Here is a 16716-nt window from a genome sequence, read left to right as displayed (position 1 = left end):
CTGGATCTGAGCTTGTTCCGGAGATACAGCTCTGATCAACCAATCGTCCAGGTAGGGGTAGACGTGGATCCCTTCCCTCCTTAGACTTGCAGCCACTACCGACATTAGCTTGGTGAAGACCCTCGGGGCGGAGGTCAGCCCAAATGGCAGAACTTGAAATTGATAATGAGAGCCGCCAATTGTGAACCTCAGGCATTTCCTGTGTTTGAGATGGATTGGCACATGGAAATAAGCATCCTCGAGGTCCAGAGATACCAGCCAGTCCTGGAGCTGGAGGGCTTGGAGGATCAGAGAGAGTTACCATCTTGAACTTGTCCTTCCTGAGGAACTTGTTCAATTCTTGTAAGTCCAAGATAGGTCTCAGTCCTCCGTCTTTCTTCGGTATGAGAAAGTAGGGGGGAGTACCAGCCCTTGTTCCTCTCCGCTACAGGTACCGGTTCCATGGCACCTTTCTCTAGCAGGTCTACAATTTCCTGCAAGAGGAGCGGATCTGGAACTCTGAGAGAGCTGTTCCCCTATGGATGACTCTGAGGTATGCGTAGAAAAGGCAGGCAGTAACCTTGGGCAACTGCCTCCAATTCCCAAGCATCTGACGTAATAGCCTACAATTCCGTCAGATGTTGAGTTAACCTGCCCCCTACTGGTGTTTTGAGAAGAGAGTCCTCAGAGCGGTTTGGAGGCGGCCGATGCAGATGCCAAGGGTAAAGAGGCACCTGCTGCTGCTGCGGCTTTTGTGTTTTTACCCCGTCCACCTCGGGTGAATTTCTTCGGACCCCTTTGAACCGGCTGTCCTCTGCCCTTTCCGAATGCGGAATAGAAGTGAAAGGACTTACCTCTCCAAGAGGTTCCTGAGGGGCGATATGGTGTCCGACGGATTGCAGCTCCTAAGGATTTTGCTGCTGCCTTTGATGTTTGTAGTTTTTCTAAACTGTCGTCCGCCTTCTTACCAAACAAAGAAGAGCCGTCAAAGGGCATATTCAAGAGTCTGCTTTGCACATCTGGAGCAAAACCAGACTTTCGCAACCAAGCAAATCTCCTGGTTGTTGTACTTGCGCCATGGCCCTGCTGATACTGTCAGCAGAATTGATGCCAGTCTGAAGGGATTCGCACATTGCGTCCTTACAATCCTTAATGATGTTGAGAAACGCTTCCCTTTCGCCTCCGTCCGGGAGGCAGTCAGCCGCTGATGAAGCACACTCCCAAAGTGTGTGGCTGAACCTTGCGAGCGTACAAGTAGCATTGATGGATTTCAACGCCATGCTACATGCGGAAAATACTTTTTTGGCCATAGAGTCATATCTCTTATCATCCCTGTCCTGTGGAACAGTAGGGTGAGCCAATTTACTACCTGCTGAAGAAGCTGCCTGAACAACCAGACTCTCCGGAATTGGGTGTTTGGATACATATTCAGGGTCAGCAGAAGACACCCTATATTTAGCTGATAGTTTCTTATTAACTGCTGGGATAACCTCAGGTGTTTCCCAGTTTGCCAATATTCTCCTTTGTAATGCCGCATGAAATGGCACTACAGGATCCTCCTGTGGACCTTTGACCAAGAAGTCTGTGAGGTCGTCTTGCTAAAAAGCAGGTGAGGGTGTGGACCATCCCATAAACTCTATTATCCTTGCCATCAAGGTTCTATAAGGAGTTTCAGAATGTTCCCCTGGGTCTGGTGTGGCAAACTCCACTTCTGGGGAAGTGTCCAACCCACTTGCTTCCTGTAGGGTTTCATGGAGGTCTTTCAACCTACCTTCCTCTGAGGTAAATTCCTCTGGTGCAGGAGTTGCAGATCCCTGCAACTCAAAAGGCCTTTCCTGATCTGAATCCTCTGCTTCTTCATAAATAGAAGGTAAGACCCTGGAGTGGTCAGGTCTTGAAAATGGTATAACTCCCATTTCCAGGGCAGAAGGAGCCAGATTTGTCATGATTGGCTGAGAAAACGATGTCGTCGACGCAGACGTTAAAGGCTTCAAAGCCATCGAAAAAGGCGTTGTTAAAGGTGGTGGAGGCCTCGATGAACTCGAGAGTATCGGGATTCTACTCGAGGTTATCAACGACCTTCTCATGCTCAAGGCTCTGGTTATGGCCACTGGCTGAGAGGTGGCCGTGGGTTTGTCCTTTCTCGGCGTCGAAGACGGCGTCGACTCGACTGACCTGTGCGTCGAAGAACCCTTGGATAACGGCGTCGATGACACCGATCTATGTGTCGAAGGGATCCTCGACAACAGCGTCGAAGACACAACTTTGCCTTTACCCGAAGGTTTGTGACACTCTCGAGTGGCTTCTTTCGCCGTGTACTGCGACTCGCGGCTTTTTGATTTTTCGGGTCTTTCACCCAGGGTATCGCCCTCAGCAGTCTTCGAGGGGGTCGAGGCCGCTTTCTCGAAGACGCTTAGCATCTTTTTCCTGAATTCCTCCCACTCAGCCTGAGAGCTATGTTTTGTGGGACAGGAGACCCTTTTTGGGGAAACGGAAGAAGACGAAGATGAGGAAGGGGATCTTCGATGTCTCTTTTTTGAATGCTTAGATCTCGAAGAGTGATGGGAACTGCTTTGAGATCTAGAACAAGAATGTCTTATGATGGCGAGGAGACGAATGTCTCGACTCCGCCGAGGAAACTTTCGAAGAAGTTTTAACTGCCTTACCTCTCTCGAGCTTCCCCTTACGCTCCTTCAAGGCTTTCGCCGTCATGGACATGCAGTCCTCGCACTCCGAACAATGGTGCTCGATTCCCAGGCACCGCAAACAGATCCTGTGAGGATCCGTCAACGACATTTTCTTTCCACAGTTTTGACATTTTTTGAAGCCGGACCGTGGAGTCGTCGGTTCGGGTGAAGAAGCCACCGAGTACGAGTCGGTATTCACGAGGAATATATCGATATATTTGACTGAAGAACTTAGCAACGATATTCCGAGGCCCCACGAAGCGCGGAAAAACGGAACTGAGCAACGGACACTGCGCGAGTCTATTTATACACGTGGTGACGTCGGTGCCGATACGGAGGCCGTCGAGGGACATCGGCGCGCAGCACCCTCTACTGAAAAAAAAATTCCGAGGCCAGCAAGCTGGAGATGATCCATCAAACATAAGGAATACGTCGGCGGACACAATCCCTTCGAAAACAGTCTTTTGATAATGGAAAAATGGCTTCAGTCTACGTACGCTTCATACGCGAGTAAAATGCTTTCAAGTTATACGCGAGTGCTACATTTCTATTCTTCAGGGACTTTTAACTGCAACAAACAACTTCCACTCGTTTAAAGTTGTACACACGTTTACAGGGAGCTGGATACTGTTGCCGGTAATGATTGTGCAATGTGTTAGAATGCCGTGCTTTACTCACCGGCTTCTTACACACTTGCTCTGCAAGTCGCACTGCTTTCCCAACTTCTGCCACAACTTCTACTGTCTCTGGCTTGCAGGGGACTCACACCCCTCTCCTGAAGGTGTGTCTTAGGTCCGGCCACACGTTTTGTGAGCTCCTCTTGCCCCCGACCCCTACTGCTGGATAATTGCTTCTTGCCTCGTTCTTCTGCACGTCTGCAGTTCAGCAACCATGGCAATCAGGCTCGCATGGAGAAAGACTGCTCTCTAGCAACGTCCTTCTGCTGCGCAGCCTCTGCACTTCAGAGTTTGGGGGAACAGGACCCTCTCAGAACAAGCAGGTGAAATCTGTTGTCTCTACGTTCTGACATCCCTCTTGTTCCAGCTCCCTCCACTCCTTCCAGATGCCTGCACCAGAAGGGGCCTTTTGTGCCCCACAGGTTCCTTCAGGTGTGGACTGTTAGTCTTAATTTCCCGACTACTGCTACAGCATGCCTCTTCCTTGTCCCAGTAATTAGAAGTTACTCACTGTAGTGACTAACATACTCCTAGCCCATAGTCCCCTTTCCTCCATACTGTAAGGGCATCCCTCACTAGGGACGGCAAACAGAACCTTTTTCACCAGAAACAATTGTCTTCCGCTTTAAATTTAAATGCGCGTGCAGCCCTGGGAGCATGGGATCACCTGACTCCACCCCCCCACCCCAGCACCACTCCTCAATCCCCTTTGACGCATCAACAATATTAAGATTGCCTAATGACACAGGTTTATTATGGGAAGGATGGTGGGACGCATGGAGGAAAGGGGACTATGGACTAGGAGTATGTTAGTCACTATGGTGAGTAACTTATAATTACTCCTACAGCCCAGTCCCCTTTCCTCCATACTGCATGGGTGATTACAAATGAATGCAGCCCCATGGAGGAGACTTGCCCCTCTTAATAAAACACGTTTTTCAAAACTGCCTGGCCAAATGCCGCGACAGACCTGGAGCTGGCATCCATGCTGTAGTGCTTGCAAAAGGCAGAGGGGGGTAGCCCATGTAGCCGCCTTGCTGATAGTCTTTGGAAAGCCACAGCCGTGGCCTTGGCTCCGATGGCATGGGTGTGCATGTTTGCTGGCAAACGGTTGTGCTGGCCCTCGTACGCCTCCTTGATGGCCATAACCATCCGCCTTGCTATGAAAGCCTGGTTTTGATCCTTCGAATGTGATGAACAAGGCGTCCGATTTACAGAAGCTCTTAGTCGTGTCCAGATAAAGTCTTGGAGCACGCCTGACATCCAGACAGTGCAATACCTTCTGAGCCTTATCCTTTGGGTCTGCAAAGAATGTTGGGAGTACTATCTCCTCGTTCAGGTGAAAGGAGGAAACTACCTTAGGAAGAAAATCAGGGTGCGTTCTACGCATAGCCTTGTCCGAGGGAAATGTTGTATAGGGCTCTTAAGCCGCCAGGGCCTGAATTTCACTGACACGGCATCGGATGTAAAGCCCACCAGCAGGGCCGTCTTAATGGTAACCAGTCTGATTCCGTGGACACCAAGGGCTCGAATGGTTTATGCACCAAGCACCACAGTAAGGTCTGAGACTGGATGTGGACGTTTGACAGGCGGATATAACCTGGTTAGACCCACCATGCTTCTCTTAACTACCGGATTGGAGGATGAAAAGATATCGTTGCCAGAGTTCTGGTAGGCCACTATGAGCCAGATGCGCTGAAAAAGACACATCGTCCAGTGAGCATGTTAATGGATCAGTCTTCTTTGTTTCTGTCCAGTGACAAAACCTGGTCCACTTGCTCCTGTATGGACTCCTGGTGGAGTCACTTCTAGCCCCTAGTATGATAGCCAGGTCAGCCTGTAACAGGTGTATGGAGCAGGGTGAACCACTGTGCCCCCCTGCTGGGAGAGTAAGTGGGCTGGGCCCACCAGGGGGTGTACCAGGGGCTGATCTGACAGACTGAGAAGTTACAAGAACCAGGGTCTTGCTGGCCACCATGGCTTACCAGGATGAGCCAAAGACTCAGACACTACCTGACCCTGCAGATGACCCTGTGAACCAGGGAGTGGGAGGAAAGGCGTATGCGTTCATTTGGTTCCACAGGATCATCAATGCGTCGCACGAGCCCCTGCCCTGCCCCAGCCACTAGGCAAACTGGGAGAACCTCCTGGTGGTGAATAGGTCCACCTGAGGGTGGCCCCACCTGCTGAAGATGCCCTGGAGGACTTCTTCGTAAAACTGCCACTTGTAGTTGTCCGTCCCAAGCCTGCTGAGCCTGTCCGCTCCAGGATGGATTCCCAAGGAAGGTGGACCGCTGACAAGTGAATGCTGTCCGACAGTGTCCGCTCCCAGATATCGATTGAAAAGCCTGCAGAGAGGCAGGGACCTGGTACCGCCCTGCTTGTTGATGTAATACATGCAGGTGGAGCTGACTGTTTGGATGCAGACCGATTTGCTGCCGATTATGGGGCGAGAGGCCTTGGGAGCAAGCCAGATGGCCATCATCTCGAGCTAGTTGCTGTGCTTCAGCGGCTCCTGGCGAGACCAGACTCCATGGACGCTGTGATTGTCCAGGGTGCCCCCACCAACCCTCTAGTGATGAGTCTATGGTAATGGTGATCTGTGGTAATGGCTGCCAGAATAGCCTGCCTACCAGCAGGTTGGTTCCGTATCCCACCAGACTAGGTCTTGGTGGAGATGCTGTGGTATGCTGACTGGCTCCTCCCGAGAGCCCTTCTCCTAATTCCAGGAAGCTGAGAAGTGAAGCTGCAGTCTCCTCATCTTCAGCCTTGTAAGAGGCACAGCGAGGGGACATGCCGCCATTATTCCCAGCAGGTTTTGGAACCGCCAGGCTGAGGTTACTGCTCTGCTGAGGAAATGCCCCGTGGCCTTTTTGATTGCTACGATCCTGTCTGTTGAGGGGAAGAGCCTCTCGGTCCTTGTATCCCATATAAGACCCATAAATGTCAATAAGTGGATAGTAGCTGTGACTTTTTGAGATTGATAAAAATCCCAGATGGTATAGTGTGTGCATGAGTGTGGAGGCTGTGTGATGTACTGTCTCCGGGGACCCTGCCCTGACTAGCCAGTTGTAGTTGCACCCCGAGTAGAGCTGCCACTGCGTTCATTAGCCTTGTGAAGACCCTTGGGCTATAAATACTCAAAGGCAATTGAGCGCTTAGCTCCTGGAGTGTCCAGAGAGGTTTCGTTTCAAAACCACCAACATTTGGACCTCCACAAAGGTTACAATGTCTGCGAGATCCTCTTGGGTAAGTAATTAATTGATTGTGGAGAGAAATATGGACAATCCATTGAGGTGTCAGAGTACAGAGGTGTGGGTGACATAATAGATTAAGCATGTGTCTTTTTTTTTTTTCTTTTTAATTGGTCTTGTGGAAATAGCAGAACGCTTCCATGACTTCCCAGTACGTTTTGTTCTTTTCGGACAGTGATTTTCTATGAGTCCACAGTGTGATGGATGCTGATAGACAACAAATATACAAGTGGGGAACCGCTTCATGTCAAGATCTTCGACAGGGGGGTGGTGGTTAAATCTTAAATCCACAGAACCTAAAGCTATCCTTAATCTATCAGGTCTCATCCCTGCCCCAAGAACACTCTGTGCTATCCAAATAAATGTTCCTATGTGACGGGCAACCAAAATGTTCAAAAACCTAATCTTGAGCAGACCCATTCGCCCACCGGCTAATCCTAATCCAAGTACCAAAAAATGCATAGTTCTGGCCAACAAGAGATCCACGGCCTATCAACACAACGTTCAGTCCTACACTACAAAATAATCCAAAACGGGACAGGCCCTCGGGAGTATTCAATACTGAGGGGTCTTTCCAGTTGATGGGCTCTTTCTCGTGCTTCTGCTTCCTTCTCATCCAGGGCCTCTTCAGGTTTTTCCCTGTACCTTGCTCCACAGACCACCGGAGTTCAGTTCGCTTCCATGGACTCAGGCTCTCGGCAGGCAGCTCTCCTTTAGGGGTTTCTTTCTAACTCTTAAATGCCAGAGTCTGTTTCACAATCTCCAAAACACGTCGACCCTCTCCCAGTTGGGGTCTTCCTTCTCGCTCAGGATCGTAGTAGAAGGAATTTCCAGCTCTTCCTGGTAAGCTGCCCTCCAGGGATTCATTGTGTCAGTCAGCAGTCTTTGTTCCAGGAAATGAGCAGCAGAAGGTACCTCTACCTCCTCTCGGTCCTAGATACCAAATGACCGCCTTAAGCCTCCTTAATACCCATAGGCTGTGGGGTTTCTTGTAAGCAGAGTCCTGATCAGATTTTTACTCAGCTTCCCAAGTTGCTCTATTCTGATTGGTCTGGTAGTACCAGGATTTCAACGTCATCTTTTATTGAAAAATGATTTGATCTATGGCATTGGCTAATTGGGCAAGGAGGGTTTGGGCCTACCAGCGTTTTATTAACTGTGAGCAAGGCTTTAAAAATTGCTTGCAGCCTTCAGTGCCATCTTAGCTTTCTTAAGACACCAGCTATGCATTCAAGCGAAGTATATACAGGTATAAACTCGGCTTTTGGCACAACTGGTTAAGTGAGCCTCTGGTGCTTATCAGCATGATCCACCAAGAACCACCCACCTTGCCGAGGGCCCAATCCACTCCCCGATGGAAGAGGACTGGATCCACCTTGTGACACCAATTCCAATGGCGATGGGGTCACCTGAGGCCTACAGTCAGAATCCGAGATGGCAGCTGATTGTGCAGGATTGACCACGTGCTTTTCTGCCATTTTGGAAGCCTGCACAATGCCCTGGGAGGGATGGTGCTAAGGTCCCGAACCTCGTGCTGGGTCCGACATGGGCGAGGGCTGTTTGTGCCGCGACCCTGAAGCAGAAGCGCCGACCCGGGTGGGATCCGATAGGCCTATGGCCCTCAGCCAGCGGGCTGGAAGCCGAATTGTCCCCCTGTGTCACGATCTCAGAGTGTGCTCCGGGAGGCTTTGTGCACTCAGCCATCGTGCTGGTTTGTATGGGACTGCGCTCGAACCCAGAGCTCGAGAGCCCCTTGCACCCCAGTGCAGAAGAAGGAGAGCTGGACCGCCCCTCTGTGCCTCGCCCGGAAGAGCCCCTTGGCTCCTCTGCTATGGAGCCGGTAGCCTTGCCAGCCACAGACCTACCACCGGTGTTAAGAGTCCGAGGGACCCCCTCTCAGCCAGAAGCCCGGGGAAGGAGTCATCGGGCTGGGGTGACTTCGAGAAAAGAGGACCTACCTTCTCGTGATGTGAGGTCCTGGCCACGAAGTCCTTTAGATGACTGGGTGGTGAAGTGTGGTAGATCGCTCTCCAGTGGGAAAGGCAATTGTTCAAAGAACGATGACCAAGAGAGCAGCAAGCTCTGCACATGTACCAGCGAGGCACTCAAGGCAGAGCGCATGGGGGTCCGGGGCCATGAACGACCGATCGTAGGAAGCGCATCTCGTGAAGCCTCCTGCTGCCGACATGTGCTGGGGGAGGCAAGGCAGCAAAGGGAGGTGACGAATTAGATAAAACAAAAGGGGAGCGTGCAGAACATTGGAAAGATTACACACCCAGCTGCCAAGTCCAACACCGTCCATGCAGGGACTGAGGTGAGGTGCTGGTGGTCAGGCCACAGAGGCGTTCCTATGCTTGGGCCCGCACCCCTGCACGCTATGACATGCATTACTCACCGTAATAGCATTTCTGATGATTGCATCTGCTTAGATTCACATGCTGTGCATATGGTCCGACATCCAGTGGTAACCGCAGAGTATTGCATCTTGTCTTTCGGGGACCGAAAGGGGACGTCGGCATAGGCGTGTCTGTAACACTATCCCCATTGTGACGTGTGTAGTTCCCAAAATCCCTCACGCGCCGAGGTCCCTCCGATTGTATTTTTTCTGCCATGAAGGAGCCCAAGGCTATAGTGAGTGAGTACATAAAGAGAAAAAGTAGTAAGACGTCTATGTTCCTTCCACCCCGAGTGGGGAGGTAGGGAAGGCGCATGTGAATCTAAGCAGATGCAATCATCAGAAATGCTATTACGGTGAGTAATACATGTATTCTGATGCGTGTTAATCTGCTTAGAATCACATGCTGTGCATAGACTAGCGAGCAGTACCCGGAGTTGGAGGTGGGTAGTGAGAAGGAACAGTAGAGAAAAGATGTCTTAGTACTGCTTATCCCACCTGAGAATCCCACCTAGAATGAGTGTCTAGGCAATAGTGTTTTGTAAAGGTGTGTACGTAACTCCAGGTTGCCGCTTTACAAATGGACTCAAGAGGAACATTTGCAATGAATGCTATGGATGCCCCAGTCAGTGCCCCGAGCAGAATGTGCTCTAGGCTTGAAGGGAGTTCTGTCTTCGCAAGAGTGTAACATAGTGTGATGCATTTGACAATCCACCTTGAGATAGCTGATTTACAGACAGGATCCCCTTCTCTACCAGCTGCCACTGAAACGAAGAATTGTTTAGTCTTCCTTAGTGGTTTAGTTCTTTCCAGGTAAAACATGACTGCCCTGCGCACGTCTAGTGTGTGAAGGCTTCTTTCGGCCATGTTAGTAGGGTTCTGGAAGAAAGTGGGTAGTTCGATTGACTGGTTCACATGGAACTTCTAAATGAATTTCAGCGCAAACCTGGGATGTGTGCGCAGAACTACCTTATCTTTGTGGACTGTAACAAAGGGGTCTAAAACAGAAAGAGCCTGTAGTTTGCTAACCCTTCTGATAGAAGTGATAGCCACTAGGAAGGCTGTTTTATAAGTCAGGTCTTTCAGATTTGCTTTGTGCATAGGCTCGAAGGGAGCTCCCATGAGCCTGGTCAAATGCACATTCAGATCCCATCCATGGGCTGGGTGAGAGATGGGAGGATAAATCCTCTTAACCCCTTCCATAAATGCTTTAATTACTGGTATTTACCACCACAATACTTTTTGTTGTGATGTGGTGTAGGCTGACAGAGCAGCCAGATGAACCTTTAGGGAATTTAAGACTAACCCAGAGTCCAACAGGTGGGTTAGATACAACACAATGTGTGAGGGTGAGCAATCAATGGGATTGACGCCCTTGGAATTGCACCAGATGACAAAACATTTCCATTTGCTGGCATAGCAATAACGTGTATTAGGCTTCCTCGCTTCCCTGAGTATGTCCATGCATCTCTGAGGGAGTTACAGTTGTCCAAACTCTATGATCTCAGGAGCCAGGCTGCCAAGTTCAGAGCTTGTGGGCATGGGTGTAGGGTCTCCCCCCTGTCCTGAGACAACATGTTGTACGGGCAGGGCAGCTTGACTGCTGGGGAGAGGCACATTTCCATCAGGTGAGCGAACCAGGGTTGGCGGGCCCAAATGGGGGCCACCAGTATCATGGTAACTGGTTCCTGGTGCATCTTGTGCACTATCTTGTTGAGAAGGGGAGTTGGGGGAAACACATAGACAAATTTCTCTGACCAAGTTATCTAGAGACCGTTCCCCTTGGATCGGTTCTGGGGGTACTTGGTGGCGTAGTCTTGGCATTGGGCCTTCTCCTGAGTAGCGAACAGGTCAATTTCTGGGATACCCAATTATGCCGAGACGTTGGACACAATGTCTTTGTGTAATCACCATTCGTCTTCTGGCAGAGGAAAATCTCTGCTGAGCACGTCTGCCAGAAGATGGAGTTCCCCTGGAACATGGTGGGACAACAAAAACATCTGGTGTTTGAGAGCCCATATCCAAATGTTTGGGACAGCTTGGATAGCCCTGGAGAGTGAGTGCCCCCCTGTTTGTTCAGGAAATCAATTGCTGTAGTGCTGTCGGTTAGGATCAGTACTGTCTTCCCTTGCAGTTGTACCTGAAAGGCTTTCAATGCTTTGAACACCGCTAATCGCTCCAGTTTTATGGTTGGATGCTACTTGAGGGGACCACACTCTGTGTGCTGTCTGCTGACGCAGGTGAGCTCCCCACCCCGTGAGAGATGAGTCTGTCGTGAGAGTGGGTTCCACTGCGGGGGTGGTGAAGTTCTTCCCCATCAAGAGGTTTTCTCTTGACCACCACTGCAGAGAGAGAACGAGGGGTGGCGAGACAACTAACATATCTTCCCATTGTCCGCTGGCCTGACACCACTAGCTGTTGAGCCACTCCTGCATGGGACGCAGGCGCAGCCACGCGTGTGGAAACAAGTATGTACATGACGCCATCATCCCTAGCAAATACCGTACCGTCACCTCCCGAATGGCTACATATTGAGGATCTGAGAGAGCATGTTCTGAACCCTCTCGCTGGAGGGGAAGACATGACCGTCTTCCGTCCGAATTAGCGCTCCCAGAAATTGTTTTACTTGGCTGGGGACTAAGCTGGATTTCTTTTCGTTGATTGAAAAACCCAGGCTGAAGAGGAGATCTACTGTTTTTTGGGTGTTCGAAAAACAAGCGTCGAACGAGTCCCCTGTGATGAGCCAGTCGTCGAGGTAAGGGTAAACTGGGAGTGATGGTCTGTGCAGGTGTGCTGCTGCCGCTGCCAGGACTTTGGTAAACACCCTTGGCGCCGAAGTGATGCCGAAGGGGAGTACCTTGAATTGGTAGTGTTTGTCCTGCATCACGAACCTTAGGTAATTTCTGTGCGCTGGCAACATTGAAATATGAAAGTATGCATCTTTCATGTCCAATGTTGCCATGAAGTCCCCTTGTTTCAGCAATGGGATTACCTCCTGCAGTGTTACCATGCGAAACTTCTGGGGCTTTATAAACTTCTCCTTTGCTGGGTGTAGATCTAGAACAGGATGCATGGTAAGATCCTTTTTGGGTACAAGGAAGTACACTGAATAGATACCCTCGTTTACCTGAAGAATAGGGACGGCTTCTATGGCGTCCTTTCCCAGCAGTGCTTCCACCTCTTGGATCAGGATCTCCAGATGGTCTGGTGAAAGGCGCCGTGAGCGCAGCGGTCTGAACTGTGGAGGTCGGGCGAATTTCACGCAATAACCGTGGGCGACTGTCTTTAAGACCCACTGGTGGGAAGTTATCCCCTCGCATGCCTTGAGGAAAGATGTTAATCGCCCCACGACTGGGCTGACATGGGAGGGGACCTGGACTTGGTGGCCATTTCTAACCAGAGGCTGTGGCTCCTCTGGAGTTAGGGCCTCTGCCTCTACCTTTGCCGCGTTTCTGACCCCTTGGGGGGTAGTAAGTGGGGCTTCCAGATGTTTGATTTGTGTTGAAGTTACCCGTGCCGTAGTTGTTTTGACCCGCACGGGATTGCATTCGAATGGACCGCCAAGAATTATTACACCTCTGGGAGGAGGGTTTCTATGTAATTTGGTGCAAGGACCTTATAGTCTCATGCTCCTTCTTGGAGGAGGATGGATTGACTCACCGGAGGTTTTTCCTTGATAATATCCTCCACAAAATCATGCTCAGGTACCGCCTCTTGAGTGGCAATTTTGAAGTATTCAGCTGCTTTTTTTTAACATGGAGTTAAAAGCCATTTGGACATCCACAGGGGAGGCCTGGCGAGCCGGGGAGGACGGAGGAGAGTCTAGCTACAAAATATCAATGTCCTGATCTTGCTGTGTCCAAGGGTCCTGACCTTCCTGCTGGGTTTCATCCCAGTTGTCCGTCGTATCGTGTTGATCTTCCTCATAGTTTGAGAAAAGAAGCTTCTTCTTCTTCTTTATTATAAATGTCTCTATATGTGTCCATATGGACCATGTCTTCTTGTTGAAAATCATGAGACTGAACTTCTTGAATTTGGGGGTTAGGGTCTACCCGAGCCCTTTTCAAGGGAGGATGACCACAGGAACCAATAAACTGTTGCAACCGATCCATGTAACCCTCAAATCTTTCTGTGGTCCACTTAGAGGACTCAAACGGGCCTACACGAGAAGAAACAACGTTTTCCGCAGTGGCGACGCGAGGAACCTCTCAAGGTGGCAGAGAGGGGCTCTTGACTATCTACCGTAAGTCTCATCGGAACTGAGGGACAAATCCGTCGAAATCGTTTCCGCGGCTTGGCCCATAACTTTAGGCGGAACCGGAGTAAGGCCCACCGCCGCTGCGATTCTTCCGATGCTACTCTGGATAGTCGCCGAATCGGCAGGGGACAAAGTCTCCGATGATTTGTCGGCAGTAGAAACACTGTCTCTAGTAAGAGCTCTGCTATAGGGCGACCAGTTATCTGGGCGGAGAAAAACAATCTGAGGGACTTCGGCGTTTAGGGATTTTGGGGACTACACACGTCACGATAGGGATATATTACATACACGCCTATGCCGGCGTCCCCTTTCGGTCCCCGAAAGACAAGATGCAATACTCCACGGTTACCACTGGATGTCGGACCATATGCACAGCATGTGATTCTAAGCAGATTAAGAAGCATTAGAAACTAAATTTAAAGGGGTAGATCACATTTTAGGCTGCCAAAAGGTCAGGTAACGTCCCCATGTTGAGGGATACACACAAGGATGGAGGAAAGGGGACGGGACTTAGGAGTAAAACAGAAAATGCAATTGTAGCAAATTAAATTATTTCTTTGTCTTCATACAGAATGTGTTGATAAGCAATTACAACATAGAAACACCACAGAGTCCATGTCCTTTGCAGTCTCTTTTTTCTTATTTGCAGTCAGGTGGCAAGGCTTGGATCACACTTGTTTTCAAAGAATTTCCAAACAGAAAGGCAGCTAGCCTCCATGGGCACTGACTGCACCATTTACCCCCCTACCCACTGTTAGATTCTGGCATTCCAGCAACAGCAGGGATTACACCCTCACTCTGCACACCTCAGGCTGGATCTTTCATTTCAAAGTGCAAGGTGACACGTCTCTATAGCAAAGACTGCCACCACTCTGTCCAGGAAGACGAAGCGGCAGTGGCAATGGATTCTTCACAAGGGTTAAAAAAGGCTGTGCAGACCAACAAGCTTATAGTGCAAGCAGGAATTCTACAGAACTTGGCAGGCGGCCTTAAGCTATAAAATACCTCTTACCTACCTGGAGTGCTCACATTTTAGATTTATATACAATTAAACAAATAGTGGCTGAATAGTGTACTCCTTCCTTCCATTCAAGAGGTTCCCTTAAACTTGGCATGTAGCCAAGGGCCTGGTGATTTATCGCATTTTCCCAATCTGGCTCTTGAACCCATTACAACTCCCCAGGGAACATCAATGGCACTCTTCCTCAGAAGAGGGATCCGACAATCCAAGATGTTTGTGCGAGTTTGGGGAGGCAAGGTTTTGGGTGGTCAGGTTGTGTGTTTCAACAATCGTATTTTTCTTTCGTGTAGAGTATCTGCAATAGTGATAATATGTAGTACCTTCTGTCTGGCAGCATACCACTAATTAAACAGCATCAAGTGAGTATATGTTGAATGGGAAAGGGGCTAAAAAAGCTTGCTGTTCCTGCATTTGCTAAATTCACTTAGTATCTCAGAATGTAAAAATGCATCTTTACAGATTTACCTGCGGCCTGTTCATGGAGAAACTGCTAGGTTATGCTATGGTATTTGGTCAAAAGCACTATTAATTATTAATGACACCATTTTGTAAAGGTCGTTGTACGACCATAAACAAATTAAAAAAATAAAAAATGTGGTCTTTTGCAGTGGGTCTTTGGCCCTTTACTGCACATGGGACTTGGGGTGGTTAATGTGTTAACAGAAGGAAAGAAAGCCTGCTGTTATAAAACAATGTGGGTGTGAGCGATCTGAGAGGAAGTGCACTGCTGCCGAGCCTTCGTCCCACTTTCAACCAGAGGCGAAACTGATTATCTTGGAACTACACACGCCTGAATCTTGCCTTCTGCGCTGAAGCGACTATTGACCCAAAACACTCTGCATTCTACCATAACCAGCCATCACAATTCCACTACACTGAAACTTTTCAGAGCCCCTTGTCTCTAGCTAGTAGCTCTAGATTACTCTACGCATGAAGAACGGCAAGTATTTGTTCAAACCCAAGACCTCCAACCTTCCCCTTAACCATAACCATTGCTAGCTACTTGCGGTCCACATCACAGAATTGTGTTCATGCAGGTCTGGATAAGACTCCCAAGCACCATTCAGAGTTGAATCAGAGGATACAAGTAGCAGCAGTGCAGCTCTGCAGCTCTGAAATCTTTTTCAGGACAAAGGACAAGGAAGCTGAATAATTTACCTGTTCAATTATGTGCCGGACTGTGTTCAAACGCACCACACCACTAGACTTATCCGAGCCAGCATCCTTAGGTTCAGTTTCTGCAAAAACAGAGTTAAGGTTATACACTAGCACAGATTTTTTTTGAAAGTACTATACCAAGTAGAGCAAAAACAACTGGAGCAAAGTGTGAAAGAAGGTGAAATATTTCCTGTTTAAAGATGTCCAAAAAAATACAAAATACTGCTAGAAGAGGAGGACTTAATGAATCCCAGAAAAGCAGTTTCATTACAGTGTATACTTCTACCTTGATGAAAACGGATATCGCAAATTAATGTTTCAACAATTAAAAAATACTGAGTAGTAGCAATCTAGATCTATTAACAGACAGTTTTTTATTAATCTGTTTTTATTCTAAAACAATACAATCCAAACAAGACAACACACAAGGAGGAAATGTTGGCAGCTGTGCGCATTTTCAAGGAAAAGCATTAAATCGTAGATACTATACAAACAGGCATTAGACATCCTGCCCCACCCTCACTAATCCCCCACCAAAGTGCATGTTACAAAAAAGAAACCAGCTTTGTGTTACTTCACACGTCATGGTGGTGATAGTTTCTATAGCTACGGCGCAGGCATGGATGCATTCGAAACCATGTAATGTGCTGACCACTATGTCAAAACCCTTGCTTCTCCCTCCATCATTAATCTTGCAAATGGAAAAACCTATGAAGACATGCATGAAGTTTGAGATATAACTGTGATGGGTTTATGCAGCCCTTTATACGAGCACAGTATTGGACTTCTCCCTGTGTGTGTTGCCAACCTTGCATCAGGAAGACAATCCCAATTATATATAGGATTTCACCAGATCCCAAAATGTATCTGCTTGTGTCGAGCGAGACATTCGTTTGCAACTACTCCGTTCCAATGGACATTGTTTTCAACAGTATAGCTGACCAAAGGGCCTCAGTAGGTGTTGTTTCTGCTTTCCAATTAAGAACTATAAGCTTGCGCACCGCGAACATCAGAATATGAATACGTTTGCGTTTCATCATGCCATTCATCATTTCCATCTTCGAACATGGAGACCATGGAGACCATTCAATCTATGAGTCGCTTACTTGTGAGAAGGAACAAGTTATTTACCTGTAACTGTTGTTCTCCAGCATGGGTCTGGCATGGATTCACATGCTCATGAATATTCCCCGTCGTCAGGCTGGGAATCCTCGGTAAAGAAAAAATCAGTATCAGTTTCGTTTCTGATCTGTCTTTCTTAGTAGTAACCAATCACTGATCTCTGGG

At 48.7% G+C, this 16716-nt stretch overlaps 1 protein-coding gene across 7 annotated transcripts in view; it reads right to left on the bottom strand.

Annotated features, from left to right (window-relative positions):
* LOC138510254 (tight junction protein ZO-2-like) overlaps positions 1–16716 on the bottom strand; it is a 1104514-nt gene that overhangs the window by 163688 nt on the left and 924110 nt on the right. For all 7 annotated transcript variants that reach the window (XM_069625778.1, XM_069625777.1, XM_069625773.1 and 4 more), the window contains one exon: positions 15430–15509. In XM_069625778.1, the coding sequence (XP_069481879.1) occupies positions 15430–15509 (80 nt within the window). The remainder of the gene's footprint in view (positions 1–15429; positions 15510–16716) is intronic.

The sequence above is a fragment of the Ambystoma mexicanum genome, chromosome 6p, assembly GCF_040938575.1.
Source record: "Ambystoma mexicanum isolate Mex_15411 chromosome 6p, UKY_AmexF1_1, whole genome shotgun sequence".
NCBI classification, from domain to species: domain Eukaryota; kingdom Metazoa; phylum Chordata; class Amphibia; order Caudata; family Ambystomatidae; genus Ambystoma; species Ambystoma mexicanum.
This window is presented reverse-complemented; position numbering and strand designations above follow the sequence as displayed.